This window comes from Papio anubis, chromosome 19 (assembly GCF_008728515.1).
Source record: "Papio anubis isolate 15944 chromosome 19, Panubis1.0, whole genome shotgun sequence".
In the NCBI taxonomy this organism is placed as follows: Eukaryota; Metazoa; Chordata; class Mammalia; order Primates; family Cercopithecidae; genus Papio; species Papio anubis.
The window spans coordinates 10603190-10619123 of record NC_044994.1 but is presented as its reverse complement, the minus strand read 5'-3'; the positions used below and the strand labels follow the sequence as shown (position 1 = coordinate 10619123).

The following is a 15934-nucleotide window of genomic DNA, read 5'->3' as shown; positions in this document are numbered from 1 at the left end:
TGGTGACAAAATCTCTTAAGCATTTGCTTCTCTGTAGTTGATTTATTTCTCCTTCACTTATGAAAAACTTAGTTTGGCTGGATCATGAAATTCTGGGTTTGTACCTTTTCTTTAAGAATGTTGAATATTGGGCCCCTTACAGTCTCTTGGTTTGTGAGTTTCTGCCTGAGAGATCTGCTGTTAGTCTGTTGATGGGCTTCCTTTGTGGGTAACCCGACCTTTCTCTCTGGCTGCCTTAAGATTTTTTCCTTCATTTCAACTTTGGTGAATCTTGCAATTATGTCTTGAGTTGCTCTCTCGAGGAGTATCTTGTGTGTATGCTCTCTGTATTTCCTGGATTTGAATGTTGGCCTGCCCTACTAGGGTTGGAAGTTCTCCTGGATGATATCCTGAAGAGTGTTTTCCTAACTTGGTTCCATTTTCCCCTCACTTTCTGTGGGCAATCTCTAATCAGACGTAGATTTGGTCTTTTTACATAATCCCATACTCTTTGCAGGCTTTTGTTCATTTCTTTTCTTTCTTTTTTCTTTTTGGTTTCTCTCTTCTCGCCTATTTCATCTATTTGATCCCCTCAATCGCTGATACTCTTTTCTTCCAGTTGATCGAGTCGGTTACCAGCTTGTGCATTTGGTTACCGTGATTTCGCGGTCATGGTTTTCAACTTTCTATTTCGCTTATGACCTCTCTGCAATAATTAATTTGCTTAATAATTCTTTCCACTTCTTTTTTTTCGTTAAGATTTTATTTCTTTGCGCTTGGTAATAATTCTTTTAGCTCTGAGGTGAAGTTTGATGGATCAGCCTTTCTCTTCATCTCACAGTTACCTCCGGCCCAGCTTTGATCCGTTGTTGGTATGAGCTGGCGCCCCTTTGCCGGGGGAGATGCACTCTTATTTTTTGAATTTCCAGCTTTTCTGCCCTGCTTTTTCCCCATCTTTGTGGTTTTATCTGCCTCTGGTCTTTGATGATGATGGTGATGTACTGATGGGGTTTTGGTTAACCTACCTTCATTATTATATATGAAATGGGTTTCTTATAGACAACATATAGTTGGGTCATGTTTTATAACCACGTTTACAGTTTCATTTAGCGTCTTTGTATTATTACATTTAATGTAATTGAATGTATAATGAGCATTCAGATTTTGTGTTTTTGAATTTGAGATGCTCAACTTGTACTTAAATTTTGTTAAAGTCAAGCTCAAACTAGATGCTCAGCAAAACTATCTTTGGGTTTTGGGGGAAAGAGAGAGATCCTATCGGACATACAAAATCTGAAAAAAATTCATGCAGAACAGACTCAAATTATAAAAGAATGTTTAGAAAGATCTTCAGAAAGGAAAACAATACTGGTTATTATTACATTATCCAGAAAAGAAAATAATACTGGATATTATTACATCCATAATGTAATTAAATGTAATAATACAAAGAGTGATAGTCTATTTTATTTACTCATTTATTTGTTTAATTGTTCTTTGTTCATTTCCTGGTGTCTTTTATTGACTTTGTCTGGTGTTAATATATTCACTCTAACTTTCTTTTCATTAGTGTTAAAATGGTAAATCTTTTTCCAACCTCTTAACCTATTGTCTCTTTATATTTAGAGAGGGTTTCTTTTAGGCAATGCATATTTGTGTCTTAATATTTAACAATCTCTGCCTTTTAATTGGAGTGTTTAGATCAGTTGCTTTTAATTGGATTATTGATGTGTTGAGATTTAAGTTTACCATCTTTGTTAATTTATTTTTTATTTTTCCTGCCTATTTTTTGTTCCCATTTTCTTTTTTTCCTGCCTTATTGCAGATTCATTGTGTGTGTGTGTGTGTGTGTGTGTGTGTGTGTGTGTGTGTGAGGGAGAGAGAGCAAGAGTGAGAGAGATTCCATTTTATTTCCTTTTTGGCTTATTAACTATAGCTGTTACTTTACTGGAAACTCCAGGATTCATAGTATAACTCTTTAATTTATCACAGTTTGTATTAAGTAATACTAAACCACTTCACATATAAATACATCACAACAGTATACTTCCATTTATGCTATCTTGGTCTTTGTACTTTTGTTTTTATACATTTTACTTTGGCATCAGTGTCAAAGTACAGTATTGTTATTTAGCTTTAAATAATCATTTGCCTCTCTCCTTAATGTAAAAAGGCTTCTTCTCAACTTCCTGACCTTTCTTGCTAAACTGTACACATCTGCTCTGTGTTCCAACAGCACACTGTTCTGTCCCTTTTTAAAGCAGTTCTCTTTTAAAAAATTGTGGTAAGATATAAATAACATAATATTTACAGTTATAACCATTTTAAAGTGTATAATTCCATGGCATTAATTACAGTCACAGTCTTTTACAACTATTTTTATTATGTATTCCGAAAGTTTTTTCACCCTGTACCCCCAAATTGAAGCTTTATTCATTAAACAGTAACTCCCCATTGCTCCCACTTGTAGCCCCTGGTAACCATTATTATACTTTCTGTTTTCAATGAATTTACCTAATCAAGGTACCTCCTTTAAGTGGAAGTGTACAGTATTTGTCATTATACAGTATTTGTCATCCGTGACTTACTTCACTTAGCATAATTTTCGAGGATCATCCATGTTGTAGCATGTATCAGAATTTTATTCCTTTTTATGGTGGAATAATTCTTCACTGTACAACCATATTATATTTTGTCTATCAGTTCGTAGATGAATGGACACAAGTTGTTTCTACCTTTTGTCTTTTGATAATGCTGCTATGAACATTTGCATGCGAAATCTGAGTCTCTGAACCAGTTTATGTTTACCCACATATTTACCGTATTTACTAGAGCTTGTATTTATTCCTTTGTGTAAATCTATCTAGTATTGTTTTCCTTTCTGAGAAGATCTTTCTAAACATTCTCTTATAAATTCAGTCTGTTCTTGGTGAATTTTTTTCAGATTTTGTATGTCTGATACGATCTCTCTCTTCCCCCCAAACCCCAAAGATAGTTTTGCTGAGCATCTAGTTTGAGCTTGACTTTAACAAAATTTAAGTACAAGTTGAGCATCTCAAATTCAAAAATACAAAATCTGAACTGCTCCAGAATCCAAAATTTTTTGAGCACCAACATGACACTTAAGGAAATGCTTATTGGAACATTTCAGATGTTGCATTTTCAGATTTGGGATGCTCAGCTGGTAAGTATAATGCGTCTATTCCAAAATTGGAAAAGAAATCAGAAATCTGAAATACTTTTGGTCCCAAGCATTTTGGATAAGGGGTACTCAAACCTATATGTTAAATATGTCACTCAATTTTCTACCAACTTGCATCATTTATAAGAAAAAATCTGTTGTCAGTCTTATCTTTATATCTCAGAACATATTGTCTGTTTTTCTCTGACTTAAGATTTTTTTTTTTAAATCGTCAGTGTGTATGCTTTGTAGCATCGTGGTGTCTGTTTCTGTTGAAAGTAGTGGTGTGCGCATATTCTCACTCATAGGTGGGAACTGAACAATGAGATCACTTGGACTCAGGAAGGGGAACATCACACACCAGGGCCTATTATGGGAAGGGGGGAGGGGGGAGTAGGGAGGGATTGCACTGAGAGTTATACCTGATGTAAAGGACGAGTTGATGGGTGCTGACGAGTTGATGGGTGCAGCACAGCAACATGGCACAAGTATACATATGTAACAAACCTGCACGTTATGCACATATACCCTAGAACTTGAAGTATAATTAAAAAAAAAAAGTGGAAAAAAGAAAAACAAAGTAGTGATATGTTTGTGTATTGTGTGAGGTGTTTTGTATAAATGCAGGGTTGTGTGGGGAGGCATTTTGTGTGTGTTATTTTGTGTCGACAGTTTGTGTGTGTTGTGTGGGGATGTGATTGTAGATGTTGAGGGGGTATTGTGAGGGAATACTCTTTTGGGTGCTTTTGTTGTTTTGTATCTCTGGTATTATAGTGTCCTATCTGCTCAATGTTGTCTTTATGTTTATTTTGATTATTTATATATGAGGATAGGACTTTTTATACCAATTAAAATGTTTTTGGTTATCCCATTCTTTGTTTCTGTTTCTTTGTTTTCTCTTAAATTTATTGTCTTCTGCTGTTTCATTTTCTTGATCTACCTTTTTTTTTTTAATATTTTAGAATTTATATCTTCTCTGATCTTCTTTGAAATTTTATCATGCATATTTAGATTTCAGGATTAAAAGTATTTTCCTTCCCCCAACTTAAGGACTTCATTAGCTTTGGTCACTCTCTTCCTGAAATGACAGTTTTGTTATTGAAGGTATGTAAAGTGTGACTTTTTAGAAATTCAACGATATACACATACCACTTTTTCACCACACCAGTAAATGTCTCATATGTAGTACTTAAAAAAATTACTTTTGTATGTATTGTATTATAGTGACCTCTTGTATGTTAGATTGTGCTTGTAGGAACATTAATTTAGAGCAAGTCTTCTGGTGGTAAATTACTTTGGTTTTTAATCTATAAATTCTTAATTTTTTTCTAGTTGACAATTTTAGGTTTACAGATTTTTTTCAGACACTGCATAGATAATATTCCTCTCTGTCTTATACTGTCACTGTCAAAGCCTGCTAATCTTTTTTATCCTGTCTTATCTCTCAGCCTATTTTCTAGTTCTTCTGTTTGGTTTTTGGTGTTTACAGTGATGTTGATTTCTTTTTATGTATCTTGTTTGGGCTCTTTTCGTTTTCTTGGATCTGTGAAGCCATGTCATACTGGTTCAAGCATATTTACAGCTGTTTTCCGTTCTCTGTCCCTTCTGTTTCTAGAACTACATTTAATCTTGTGTGAGATATTTTGCTTTGGTCATTTATGTCTTTTAACACCACTTTGATTTTTTCAGTTTTGTTTTCTTTCTTTGTTTCCTGTGGTTACATTCTTTGCATCTTTCTGTTCTCTAATTCTCTCCAGCTTTGTCACACCTGCTCTTTAATCTTTCCATTGAGTTTAATAGTGGTTCCAGCTTCACTTCCATTCTGTTTCTTTCTGATATTGGGGGATGATGTCCCTGGAGACTTTGCCTATATTTTGAAAGACCAGTGGTGCCTCTTCTTCAGAATGTTGTTATGGTGCAGTGTTCCCTCAGAGCTCTTCATTTATCATGATATATGGAAGTGACACTCTCCTTTGCTCTAATTACCATTATTCTTCAGACAATATTTTAGGAAGTTTTGAAGTAGCAAACAGTTTTGAAGGAAAGTTTTAGAGGCATAAGGATAATAAAAATACTTATTTAGTCCTGTTTGCTGAGAGATTTTCTGATTTAGTAGGACTGAGCCCAAGAATTTACATTTCTTAAAAGTTTTCAGGTAAAGCTAGTGCATCTGGCCTGGGGACTACACTTTGAGATGAACTGGAGTGGATGTCTTGACACTGATTATTTCACCTTTCAGTTAGGGGTGTTTGCAGGCATGGTGATCATTTCATTAACACTGAATACAAGCGCAATGAAAGTTTCTTTTGACACTTAACTAGCTTGATTAAAATCACTGCATTAATGTAATGTTTTATTTTAGTGATCATTCAGGATATGTTCGTCCAGTACCAGTGCCACGCAGTTTAAATAGTGATATTTCCTATTTTGGTGTTGGGGGCAAGCAAGCTGTCTTCTTTGTTGGACAATCAGCCAGAGTAAGTAAAAAGATTTCTTAGAAATGAAAGTTGATCAAAAGATTTTGAAGTTGACTCTGTCTAAATGCATTAACCAGTTTATTAGGAATTTAAAAAGTACTCTTTTTAATATTTAACAGATGATAAGCAAACCTGCAGATTCCCAAGATGTTCATGAGCTTGTGCTTTCTAAAGAAGATTTTGAGAAGAAGGAGAAAAATAAAGAGGCAATATATAGTGGATATATTAGAAACAGAAAGGTACAATACATTTTTGACTCATAATTGTAAATTTACTCCTTTGGATAGACGGTAGGACAGAACTTAACTTGAAGGTATGAAATTTTCATAGTTACCCTTTCCTTTAGTCATGCTAGCAACAAAAATGGGCTTTCTCAAGCCAAAATCTTCAGACAAGTTGTCTCATAAAGCTTACTAAGCTTTCTGTAAATTGCTTGTAGGATTGTAAACTTTTTTCCCTGGTCTGAATTTGGATTTTAAAATCTTTGTTATATAATAAAATTATAGAGTAGAAAAACAGTAATAGGGTAATGTACTTTCAGGAAATTGGACCTCAAGAGAAATAAATGAGAGATTGCTGTTATAAGTTTGCATTCAAATTCTTGTGTTAATATGACAAAATGTTGAAAAATTTGAATCTTAGTGGCAAGTAAATGGTATATTTATTGTGTATCCCTTCAACTCTGTTTGAAACATGATTTTTTTTTTTTTTCGAGATGGAGTCTCACTCTGTCGCTCAGGCTGGAGTGCAGTGGCGCAACCTCAGCTCGTTGCAGCCTCCACCTCCCAGGTTCAAGAGATTCTCCTGCCTCAGCCTCTTGAGTAGCTGGGATTGTAGGATTACAGGCGCCTGCCACCACACCCACCCCACTACTTTTTTTGTATTTTTACTAGAGACAGGGTTTCACCATGTTGGCCGGGCTGGTTTTGAACTGACCTCAAGTGATCCGCCCACCTCGGCCTCCCAAAGTGCTAGGATTACAGACGTGAGCCACCATGCCCAGCCTGAAACATGATTTTTAATCTAAAATCTTTAATATATAAGTTAGTTTACTTATTATTTTAAGAGATGGAGTCTCACTCTGTCCCTCTAGAGTGTAGTGGTGCTATCACAGTTCACTGCAGCCTCTAACTCCCGGACTCAGGTAATCTTCCAACCTTGGCCTCCGAAAGTGTTGGAGTTATGGGAAAATCTTTATTTTAAAGTGATTTGGGGCTGGACATGGTAGCTCAGTCCTGTAGTACCACTAGTTTGGGAAGCTGAGGTGGGAGGACTGCTTGAGCTCAGGAGTTCAAGACCAGCCTCTATAGCATAGGAGACTTTGTCTCTACTGAAAAAAAGAAAAAGAAAAAGAAAAGCTGGGTGTGCTGCTCTGCGCACCTGTAGTCCCAGCTACTTGGCAGGCTGAGGTGGGAGGATCACTTGAGCCCAGCTACAAGTGAGCTATGATCATGCTGCTACATTTCAGTTTGGATGATAGAGCAAGACTGTCTCAAAAACAATACAAATTTTTTAAAAAGTAATTTTGAACTTTTAGAACATTGGTTTTCTGATTCTAAAATAACTTGTAGGAAGCTTTATAGGAAAGCATAAGGAAGATAAAAATACTCCCAAGTCCTAGAGAAGCCTACTGAAACATTTTGGTGAATTTCCTTCTAATTCAGCTTTTTAAAATATATACTTAATAGTTTTTTGTTTTTTTTTTTTGAGACAGAGTCTTGCTCTGTCGCCCAGGCTGGAGTGCAGTGGCCGGATCTCAGCTCACTGCAAGCTCCGCCTCCCGGGTTCACGCCATTCTCCTGCCTCAGCCTCCCGAGTAGCTGGGACTACAGGCGCCCGCCACCTCGCCCGGCTAGTTTTTTGTACTTTTTTTAGTAGAGACGGGGTTTCACCGTGTTCGCCAGGATGGTCTCGATCTCCTGACCTTGTGATCCGCCTGTCTCGGCCTCCCAAAGTGCTGGGATTACAGGCTTGAGCCACCGCACTTGGCCTACTTAATAGTTTTGATCCCACATTTTAAAAATTAACACATTGAATATTTCCCCATCTTACAAATTGTTTTGATACACAGCAGTTTTTAGTAGCTTTATAACATTTCCTGCAATGACTGTAACATAATTTCATGATTCTGTTGAGCATTTGGCTTATTTAAAGGATTTTACAATAATTGTAAAGACATTGCCGTGAATATCTTTGCATAACATTTTACCTGAATTAAAAATTTTTTTCCTTAGTTTAGATTGTTATAATTTTAATAGCTGTGATGATGAATTTGAACTTTTTTTTTTGAGATGGCGTTGCACTCTGTCGCCCAGGCTGGAGTGCCATGGCATGATCTCAGCTCACCACAACCTCTCCCTCCCTGGTTGAAGCAATTCCTCCCGAGTAGCTGGGATTACAGGCTCATGCCACCACGCTCGGCTAATTTTCTTTTTTTTTTTTTTTTTTTTTTTTTTAGTAGAGACGAAGTTTCACCATGTTGGCCAGACTGGCCTTGAGCTCCTGACCTCAGGCAGTCCGCCCACCTTGGCCTCCCAAAGTGCTAGGATTACAGGTGTGAGCCACTACGCCCAGCCTGAATTTGAACTTTTAAAATGTTCGTGGCATGTATTTCAAAATTGCTTGTCAGAAAGGTTAAACCCCTAGTCATACATTTCCAACCGTATGGAAGTACATGTCTGACCATTTATTTTTCAAAAGAGTGAGAAGGGGAAAGGGCAGCAAAATGTTGGCCATTTGATAAGTGAAAAAAAAAATACCTTTTCTTTCATTAGTTGGTGGGTTGGATTATTTTTTTTTTCCATTTTGTTACCCACTTTTATTTTCTCGATAACTTAATATACCTTTGTGCAGGACACGACTTTCTTTTCTTTGTTTCATTTACTTAACAGATTGCATATTTTGATATTTTTACATAACAGTATTCCATCTTGTCTTAACCACCACAAAGCCCTGTAAAATATAATGGTGGAAATATTAGTTGCCGTGATAAAACTGGTGAGAAATAGAAATTGAGAATTTAAGTGGTTTTCAAAACTGTGTGTGTATTACGAAGCTTGTATAGAACTGTGTCTCCTGGAGCACCATTTCTCTGCCAGCCTTTTCTGTATTTTGTGCTTAGTTCTACCCAACAAACATAAGTACCTGGTCCGTTCCCTTTTATGACCAGTCTTTTCCAGCCTGTTTTTGTTGGCCTTGTATCTCTGACCTGTGAGCAGTTTTGAGAATGTGGGTGGAGTTGGTGGTTCTTGTTCTATAGTCAATAGTCTTGCTTTTTCTAAAGATGTGTATTTGCTACTTATGTCAAAAGCTCTCAAATCTGTGTTTCGTGTGAAAACTTTTCTCAAGACTGAGACACTGAAACATGCTAGCTTCAATAAAGGAAACAAACCATCCTAGGCCCTTTAAACAGAAAATATCTAACAGAGGGAATCAGGTGGTTACCTGATTATTGGAAGGGCCAAAGGAATGAGTTATGGGCTAAGCCTTCAAGAATGATACTAAGACTCTGAAGTTAATCCTGGAGGGATGCTGCAACATTTGCTATAATCATTCAGTTGGAGGACCACCACTGGGTCTGGAATTCAGGAACTCACTGCTGTATCTGTGATCCAAAAGTTGGAATGTTCTCACTGCCACAGTTGCTCCACGACTGGAAAACAGAATTTCTGGCCATAACTAGGGCTGCAGTGGCCTTTTGACACATTAAACCTGAAACCTGGTTACTGATCTTTCAGTGCCTTGTATGATAACAGAAAACCTTTAAGAAACTTCAGGAAATAGCCTTTGCTTCATTTTTGGCGTCCAGATTTTGGCTAGTATGTCTAATTGGTGAAACCTAATTTGCATCCACAACCAAACAGTATTTTTTTTTTCCTTCCAACCTCTGCAGCCCAAGAGAGTACTGTAAAAGGTAGTAGGAATGGGTGATGAATACCAACTGATCATGTCCAGTACACTCATTTCCAGGTTCAATTAGATGTTCTTTCTTAGGTGTTTGAGGAATAACTCACTTTTGGTACCTTTGAAGTCAAATATTGGCTGGGCACAGTGGCTCATGCCGGTAATCCTAGCACTTTGGGAGACTGAGGAGGGAGAATCTCTTGAGCCCAGGAGTTCAAGACCAGCTGGGCAACATAGAGAGACCCTGTCTCTTAAGAGAAAGAGATCAAATATTATCTGTAAACCTTTCTTATTCCCTCTTTCTCCTGTCTCCCTCTCAACTACCCTTTTCAATTAATGGCATCCACTAGCCATGCAGTTAAAGTTGATAATCCTTTTTGTTAATCATTCAGCACATTTAATTTTGTCTTTTATATTATTTTCTTTCATCTATCCTCTCTTCCACCCACTTTCCACTGCTCTAATTCAGCCATCCTGCCTTATCTTTTATCATATGTTTATCATATATCCTAAAACTACCTTATTTCCTTTATGCTCTTGAAATCATGTTCTCATTTGTCTGGAATGTTATTAATCAGTCATCTGCTGGGTGACTGTCACCCTCTTTTTACCTGTGTAGCTCTTGGTTCATATCTTCATACATAATGGCATATTGTTTTGTAGTCATTTGTTTTTTTCATTTCCTACCAGATGGAATTTGTAGAGCACAAAGGCACTGTCTTATTTATCTTGAACCTGTCTTCCTTAGGCCCAAGTTGAGGCATAGGACTTACAGAAGATGCTTGATAAATATTTGGATAATGAATTTGCATCATTAGTAAATTCAGACTAATCTACTGACTCAAAGTGTATGAAATGTTACTTGTATATATTGTAGCTGTGATATTAGCAATTTAGTGTATAGAGATGCATTAGAATGGTTTTGAAGGGGTATGGTCTTAAAGGATTTATTATTTTTTAATCAGAAATTAATCAGAGCTGTAACACTGTTTTTAGTTAAGCAAGTAATCATACATATTTATTTTTAAAAATCAACTGATTTCCTAGATAGAATAGTTTGATCTGTTTTTATTTCCACAGTTTTAAAATCTATGTAGCAACATACACAGTAGATATAGTCTCCTATCACTTAAGGACAGGGATGCATTCTGAGAACTGTATCATTAGGGTATTTTGTTGCTGTGTGAACATCATAGAGTGTACTTACACAAACTTAGATGGCATAACCTACTACGCACCTAGGCTATATGGTATAGGGTACTGCTCCTAATCTACAAATTTGTACAGCTTGTTACCCCAGGCAGTTGTAACAGAATGGTAAATATTTGTGTAGCTAAACATATCTAAACATAGAAAAGGTACACTGATTTTACAATATTGTATCATCTTATGTGACCACTGCAGTCAATTGTTGACAGAAATGTTATGTGGCATATGACTGTATACACATACACACACATGCACACACACGCGTGCGCACATACCATGTTTTTTTTGTCGTCGTTTTGTTTTTTTTTAAGACATGCTTGTTGCCCAGTCTGAAGTGCAGTGGCGCGATCTTGGCTCACTGCAACTTCAGCCTCCTGGGCTCAAGCGGTTCTCCTGCCTCAGCCTCCCTAGTAGCTGGGATTACAAGCACATGCCACCACGCCTGGCTGCTTTCGTATTATAAGTAGAGATGGGGTTTCGCCTTGTTGGCCAGGCTGGTCTTGAACTGCTGACCTCAGGTGATCTGCCCGCCTCAGCCTCCCCAAGTGCTGGGATTACAGTAGTGAACTACCGCACCCGACCTGGAATTTTTTAAAACATAGACTCATACTACAAACTGAGAAGTTTGTAATTTTATCCTCAAATTCCCCTACTACCCCCCTTCCAGAGAATATTTAGATTTTCTCTGAAAGTGGACTGGTGTCCAGGATGATTTTTACCTTTAAGCACAATGTGTTTGGGCTTAGCTAGCTGTGTCCAGCCTGCCCTGTAGTTTTCTTGAACATGGAGGGCTGGACATTGGTCCTGACCAAGTTAAGTGGTAGGTCTCCCAAGCAAGGGTTCATTCCACCCTAGGGTAAGTGTCCTCAATTTTTTAAGGCATTTTAAAACTCGGTATTTGTCTTTACCTTTTCCTTTATGATTCTAAAATTGGTTTATCATTATAAGATGGGGTGCTCTTTATGCATGCTAGTTTAGCAGTCTGTGTGAAAGTTCCCTTGTCTTCACAGTGTTGTCACATGCTCAGCCAGTTTGTTATATTGGGCCAGTGTCCTCCAAAAGCTTTTCTGAAGCCTGTTTGTGAAACTCCAAGTAAATCACATTAAAATTTGATGCAATAGCTATTTGTATAATTATAATTTAGATGATTTAATCTGTTGTATTTGTGTTCACTCTTGTAGCCCTCTGATTCTGTTCACATTACAAATGATGATGAAAGATTTCTACATAATCTTATCATAGAGGAGAAGGAAAAAGATAGCTTTACTGCTGTGGTTATCACAGGGGTACAACCAGAACACATACAGTACTTGAAAAATTATTTCCACCTTTGGACACGACAGTTAGCGTAAGTAATTATATTTGGTTTAGGAAATGTTGGTACTTAACTTTTTTAAGACTGAAAATATTACAGATACATTGAAGCCTCTTTGGTATCCTTTTTGCTCCTATCTCATTTTCTTCCCAGTACTCTGATATTATCCAGTACTCTGATATTGGTGTTAAAACAGCTCTCTATTCTTTTATTCTGTAAGTATTTATAGATCATCTCTAGTGTACTGAGCATTACTTGAGGCACAGGATTTTGACAATACTATAAAATTAAAAATGAACTTCACAGTTTGTCAAATTGAGCACTATATCACTTCCACGACCCCGTTTTGTGCTGCTTTTCCATAGCACCTGTCATAATCTTCCATACCATATATATTTATTTTTGTCATTAAATTCACTGCTGTGTCTCCAGTGTCTACTGGCAGAATACTTGCTACATGGTAGAGGTCAGATGTTCATTAAGTGAATGAATGCATCAAGCCTATTAAAATAATATATGTATGTATGTGCCTGTATGACATTAGTGCTGAAAATAATCATGTGTTTTTATTCCAGTAAAACTTGTAGGGACTCTATATCCCATTAGGCCAAATCAGAGGAATAGTTATTTAATGGCTCTAATTTTTTTTTTTTTTTTTTTTTTTTTTGGAGACAGAGTTTCACTCTTGTTGCCCAGGCTGAAGTGCAATGACGCAATCTCAGCTCACTGCAACCTCCGCCTCCTGGGTTCAAACGATTCTCCTGCCTCAGCCTCCCGAGTAGCTGGGATTACAGGCGCGTGCCACCACACTCGACTAATTTTTGTATTTTTAGTAGAGACAGGGTTTCACCGTAATTGGCCAGGCTGGTCTTGAACTCCTGACCTCAGGTGATCCGCCCACCTCAGCCTCCCAAAGTACTGGGATTACAGGCGTGAGCCCCTGTGCCTGGCCTAAAATTTTTTTTTTTTTTTTTTTTTGAGACGGAGTCTTGCTCTGTCGCCCAGGCTGGAGTGCAGTGGCATGATCTCCACTCACTGCACGCTCTGCCTCCTGGGTTCATGCCATTCTCCTGCCTCAGCCTCCCGTGTAGCTGGGACTACAGGTGCCCGCCACTGCGCCTGGCTAATTTTTGTATTTTTAGTAGAGACGGGGTTTCAGCATGTTAGCCAGGATGGTCTCAATCTCCTGACCTCGTGATCTGCCTGTCTCGGCCTCCCAAAGTGGTGCGATTACAGGCGTGAGCCACCGCGCCTGGCCCCCCAATTTTTTTTTATAGCTATGTGGTACGTACGATTTACTGTATTGTTTCCCTGGTTTGCATTAGTCTGAATTACTGAGACTTGCAAAATGGGTACATCTGCTCAAAATTCATATTTTAAAAATGCATCTTTTTACATTTACCCAAAAGACTGTTGCTCTTAATTTGAGAGTCTCAATTTTATACATAATTATATGCTAAGAGAATTTAAAAAATTTTTTTATGGGAAAATAAATTTGATTTTAGGAATACCTTTTTTCTTGTTGAATATTTCTGTTTATTATCCCTGTTACCCAAGGTATTTAAATAGGACTTTGCAGTTTTCTTCAGGTACTTATTTTATTAGCTATTTTATAGTTTCTTTTTATTGAAGGAACTCAGTGTACATTAACACATAATTTAAATATACTCTTGATCTAATAAAGAACGATTATGAAGAAATATTGCAAATTTCTATTTTGCGAATAAAGACATGGTATTTTATAATCCTGAACAACATTACCAAAATATAATCTTTTTAAACCTTTTCTTAAAAAGTAAAGAGGTGTTGATTTCCAGAGCGTTGGTTTTCAGTGAGATGATGTCAAACTTAGTAGTTTTGTTTTTGGAATATTAGGATAAGATTGTCTCAGTGCTATAGGAGAGGAGAGATGAATGTTCTAGAACGGGGGTTCCCAACGCCCGGGTTGTGAACTGGTACCCATCTGTGGCCTTTTAGGAACCCGGCCCCACAGTGAGTGGTGGGCCCCAGTGAGCATTACCTCCTGGCTCCGCCTTCTGTCAGATCAGTGGCAGCACTAGATTTCTCATAGGAGCATGAACCCTAATGTGAACTGTGCTTGTGAGGTATTGCGTGCTCCTTATGAGACTCTAATGCCTGTTGAGCTGAGGTGGAAGATTTTCATCCCAAATCACCCCCCTTCAACTCCCATCCCTGGAAAAATTGTCTTCCATGAAACTGGTTTTGGTGCAAAAAAGGTGGGGGACTGCTGTTCTAGAATGATATTCTCGTATTGAGATTAGATATCGAATTCAGTTTACCCCCGATAATTGAGTCCTTTCTGGAGTGTACCTGGCAAGTAGCATTATAGACTCTTGCTGTCTAATTTATATTTATTTGATGAATTATTCCTCTTGGAAGTGGTGTATATGGTCTTTAAAGTTGGGAAGACCTGAGTTGAAGCCCACAGCTCCCTAACTCTATTCTGTGATGTCAGATAACTTACATACACTCCTTGTACCCCAGGGTCTATATCTGTAAAATGAGATGCAATAATACCTGCATCTCAATTGTTTTTACCATTAAATGGAATATGTGTTTAAAAATGCTTAATAAAGTGCTTGATACCTAGTAAATAGTGTTAAAATTTTTTGATAGAAGATTACATTAACTATAATTTTATGTGAATTAAAAGTATAAAATTATTCTTCTCTCTTTTAGGCATATTTATCATTACTATATTCATGGCCCAAAAGGAAATGAAATACGAACATCAAAAGAAGTTGAACCTTTCAACAATATTGATATTGAAGTAAGAGAAAAATCCATCTTAAAATATTAAAAATTATGAGATATTTGTTCCAGTTCTAAATGACTTGGGCTAATAAAAAACACTCGATAATTAGACAACTTCTCTCCTTGTTTTTTACCAAACTACTTTGATTGTTTGATATCCAACTAAAGAGATTTTTCCTAGATGTATTTTTCTTGAACCTTTATTTACTGTAGTGCTTGGTTTGTCTTTTTTTGTCTCTCTTCTGTAGAGCTATGCATTGTTACTGAAAATCAATCATCTCTTGAAGCATGGAGGAAAAGGGAGATAACGTAGCTTTCCTTTTGTTTGTAGAAGTTGTATGATGGTGACAAGATTTAGCGCCACAGAGCATTTGAGTATTGGATTCTCAATACCCTAACCCACATGTTAGAATTTCACATACAATGTTGTCCCACTTCCTACCTCTAGCAAGAAACCTTGAATTATTGTGACTTTTCTGTCCTTCAGCTCTGATTTGCTGTTTCTTTGCTTATATTTTTTAGTAGTATATTCCTTATTGAGATGCTACTTAAAGCTGTTTAACTCATATATAAATATATATATTTCATTGAGCCAGATTATTACTTGTACAAATAAACAGAATTTTTGCTTATTCTATTGTTGAATCATAGCTGAGAACAAAAGTAAAGTTACCATGGAATTTAATTATTTTTGTTTCATTTTTATTTTAGATTTCTATGTTTGAAAAAGGGAAGGTACCTAAGATTGTCAACCTAAGGGAAATACAAGACGACATGCAGACGTTGTATGTAAACACAGCAGCTGACAGTTTTGAATTCAAAGCTCATGTTGAAGGAGATGGTGTAGTGGAAGGGATTATCCGTTATCATCCATTCTTATATGATAGAGAAACCTACCCTGATGATCCATGCTTTCCATCAAGTATGTTAATCTGTTATCTTAGTTATAAAATACGAAGTTGTGATTTGGGACAGCGATTTGTTTTTCTAAATGATTATCAGTTGGGCTATTCAGGTTAGAAAAATAAATATTAAAACTTTTTCTTATGCAGGTCTTAGGTTGTTTTAGGTATTTGTAATTTTTGTAATTCCTGA

At 36.9% G+C, this 15934-nt stretch overlaps 1 protein-coding gene across 5 annotated transcripts in view; it reads left to right on the top strand.

Moving 5' to 3' along the window:
* SMCHD1 (structural maintenance of chromosomes flexible hinge domain containing 1) overlaps positions 1 to 15934 on the top strand; it is a 153480-nt gene that overhangs the window by 31574 nt on the left and 105972 nt on the right. For all 5 annotated transcript variants that reach the window (XR_002518629.2, XR_002518628.2, XR_002518630.2 and 2 more), the window contains 5 exons: positions 5523 to 5637; positions 5757 to 5876; positions 11931 to 12097; positions 14765 to 14855; positions 15551 to 15761. Coding sequence is in view for 2 of the 5 variants with exons in the window: in XM_021929971.2 (XP_021785663.1) it covers positions 5523 to 5637; positions 5757 to 5876; positions 11931 to 12097; positions 14765 to 14855; positions 15551 to 15761 (704 nt within the window). In the remaining 3 variants the exon portion in view is untranslated. The remainder of the gene's footprint in view (positions 1 to 5522; positions 5638 to 5756; positions 5877 to 11930; positions 12098 to 14764; positions 14856 to 15550; positions 15762 to 15934) is intronic.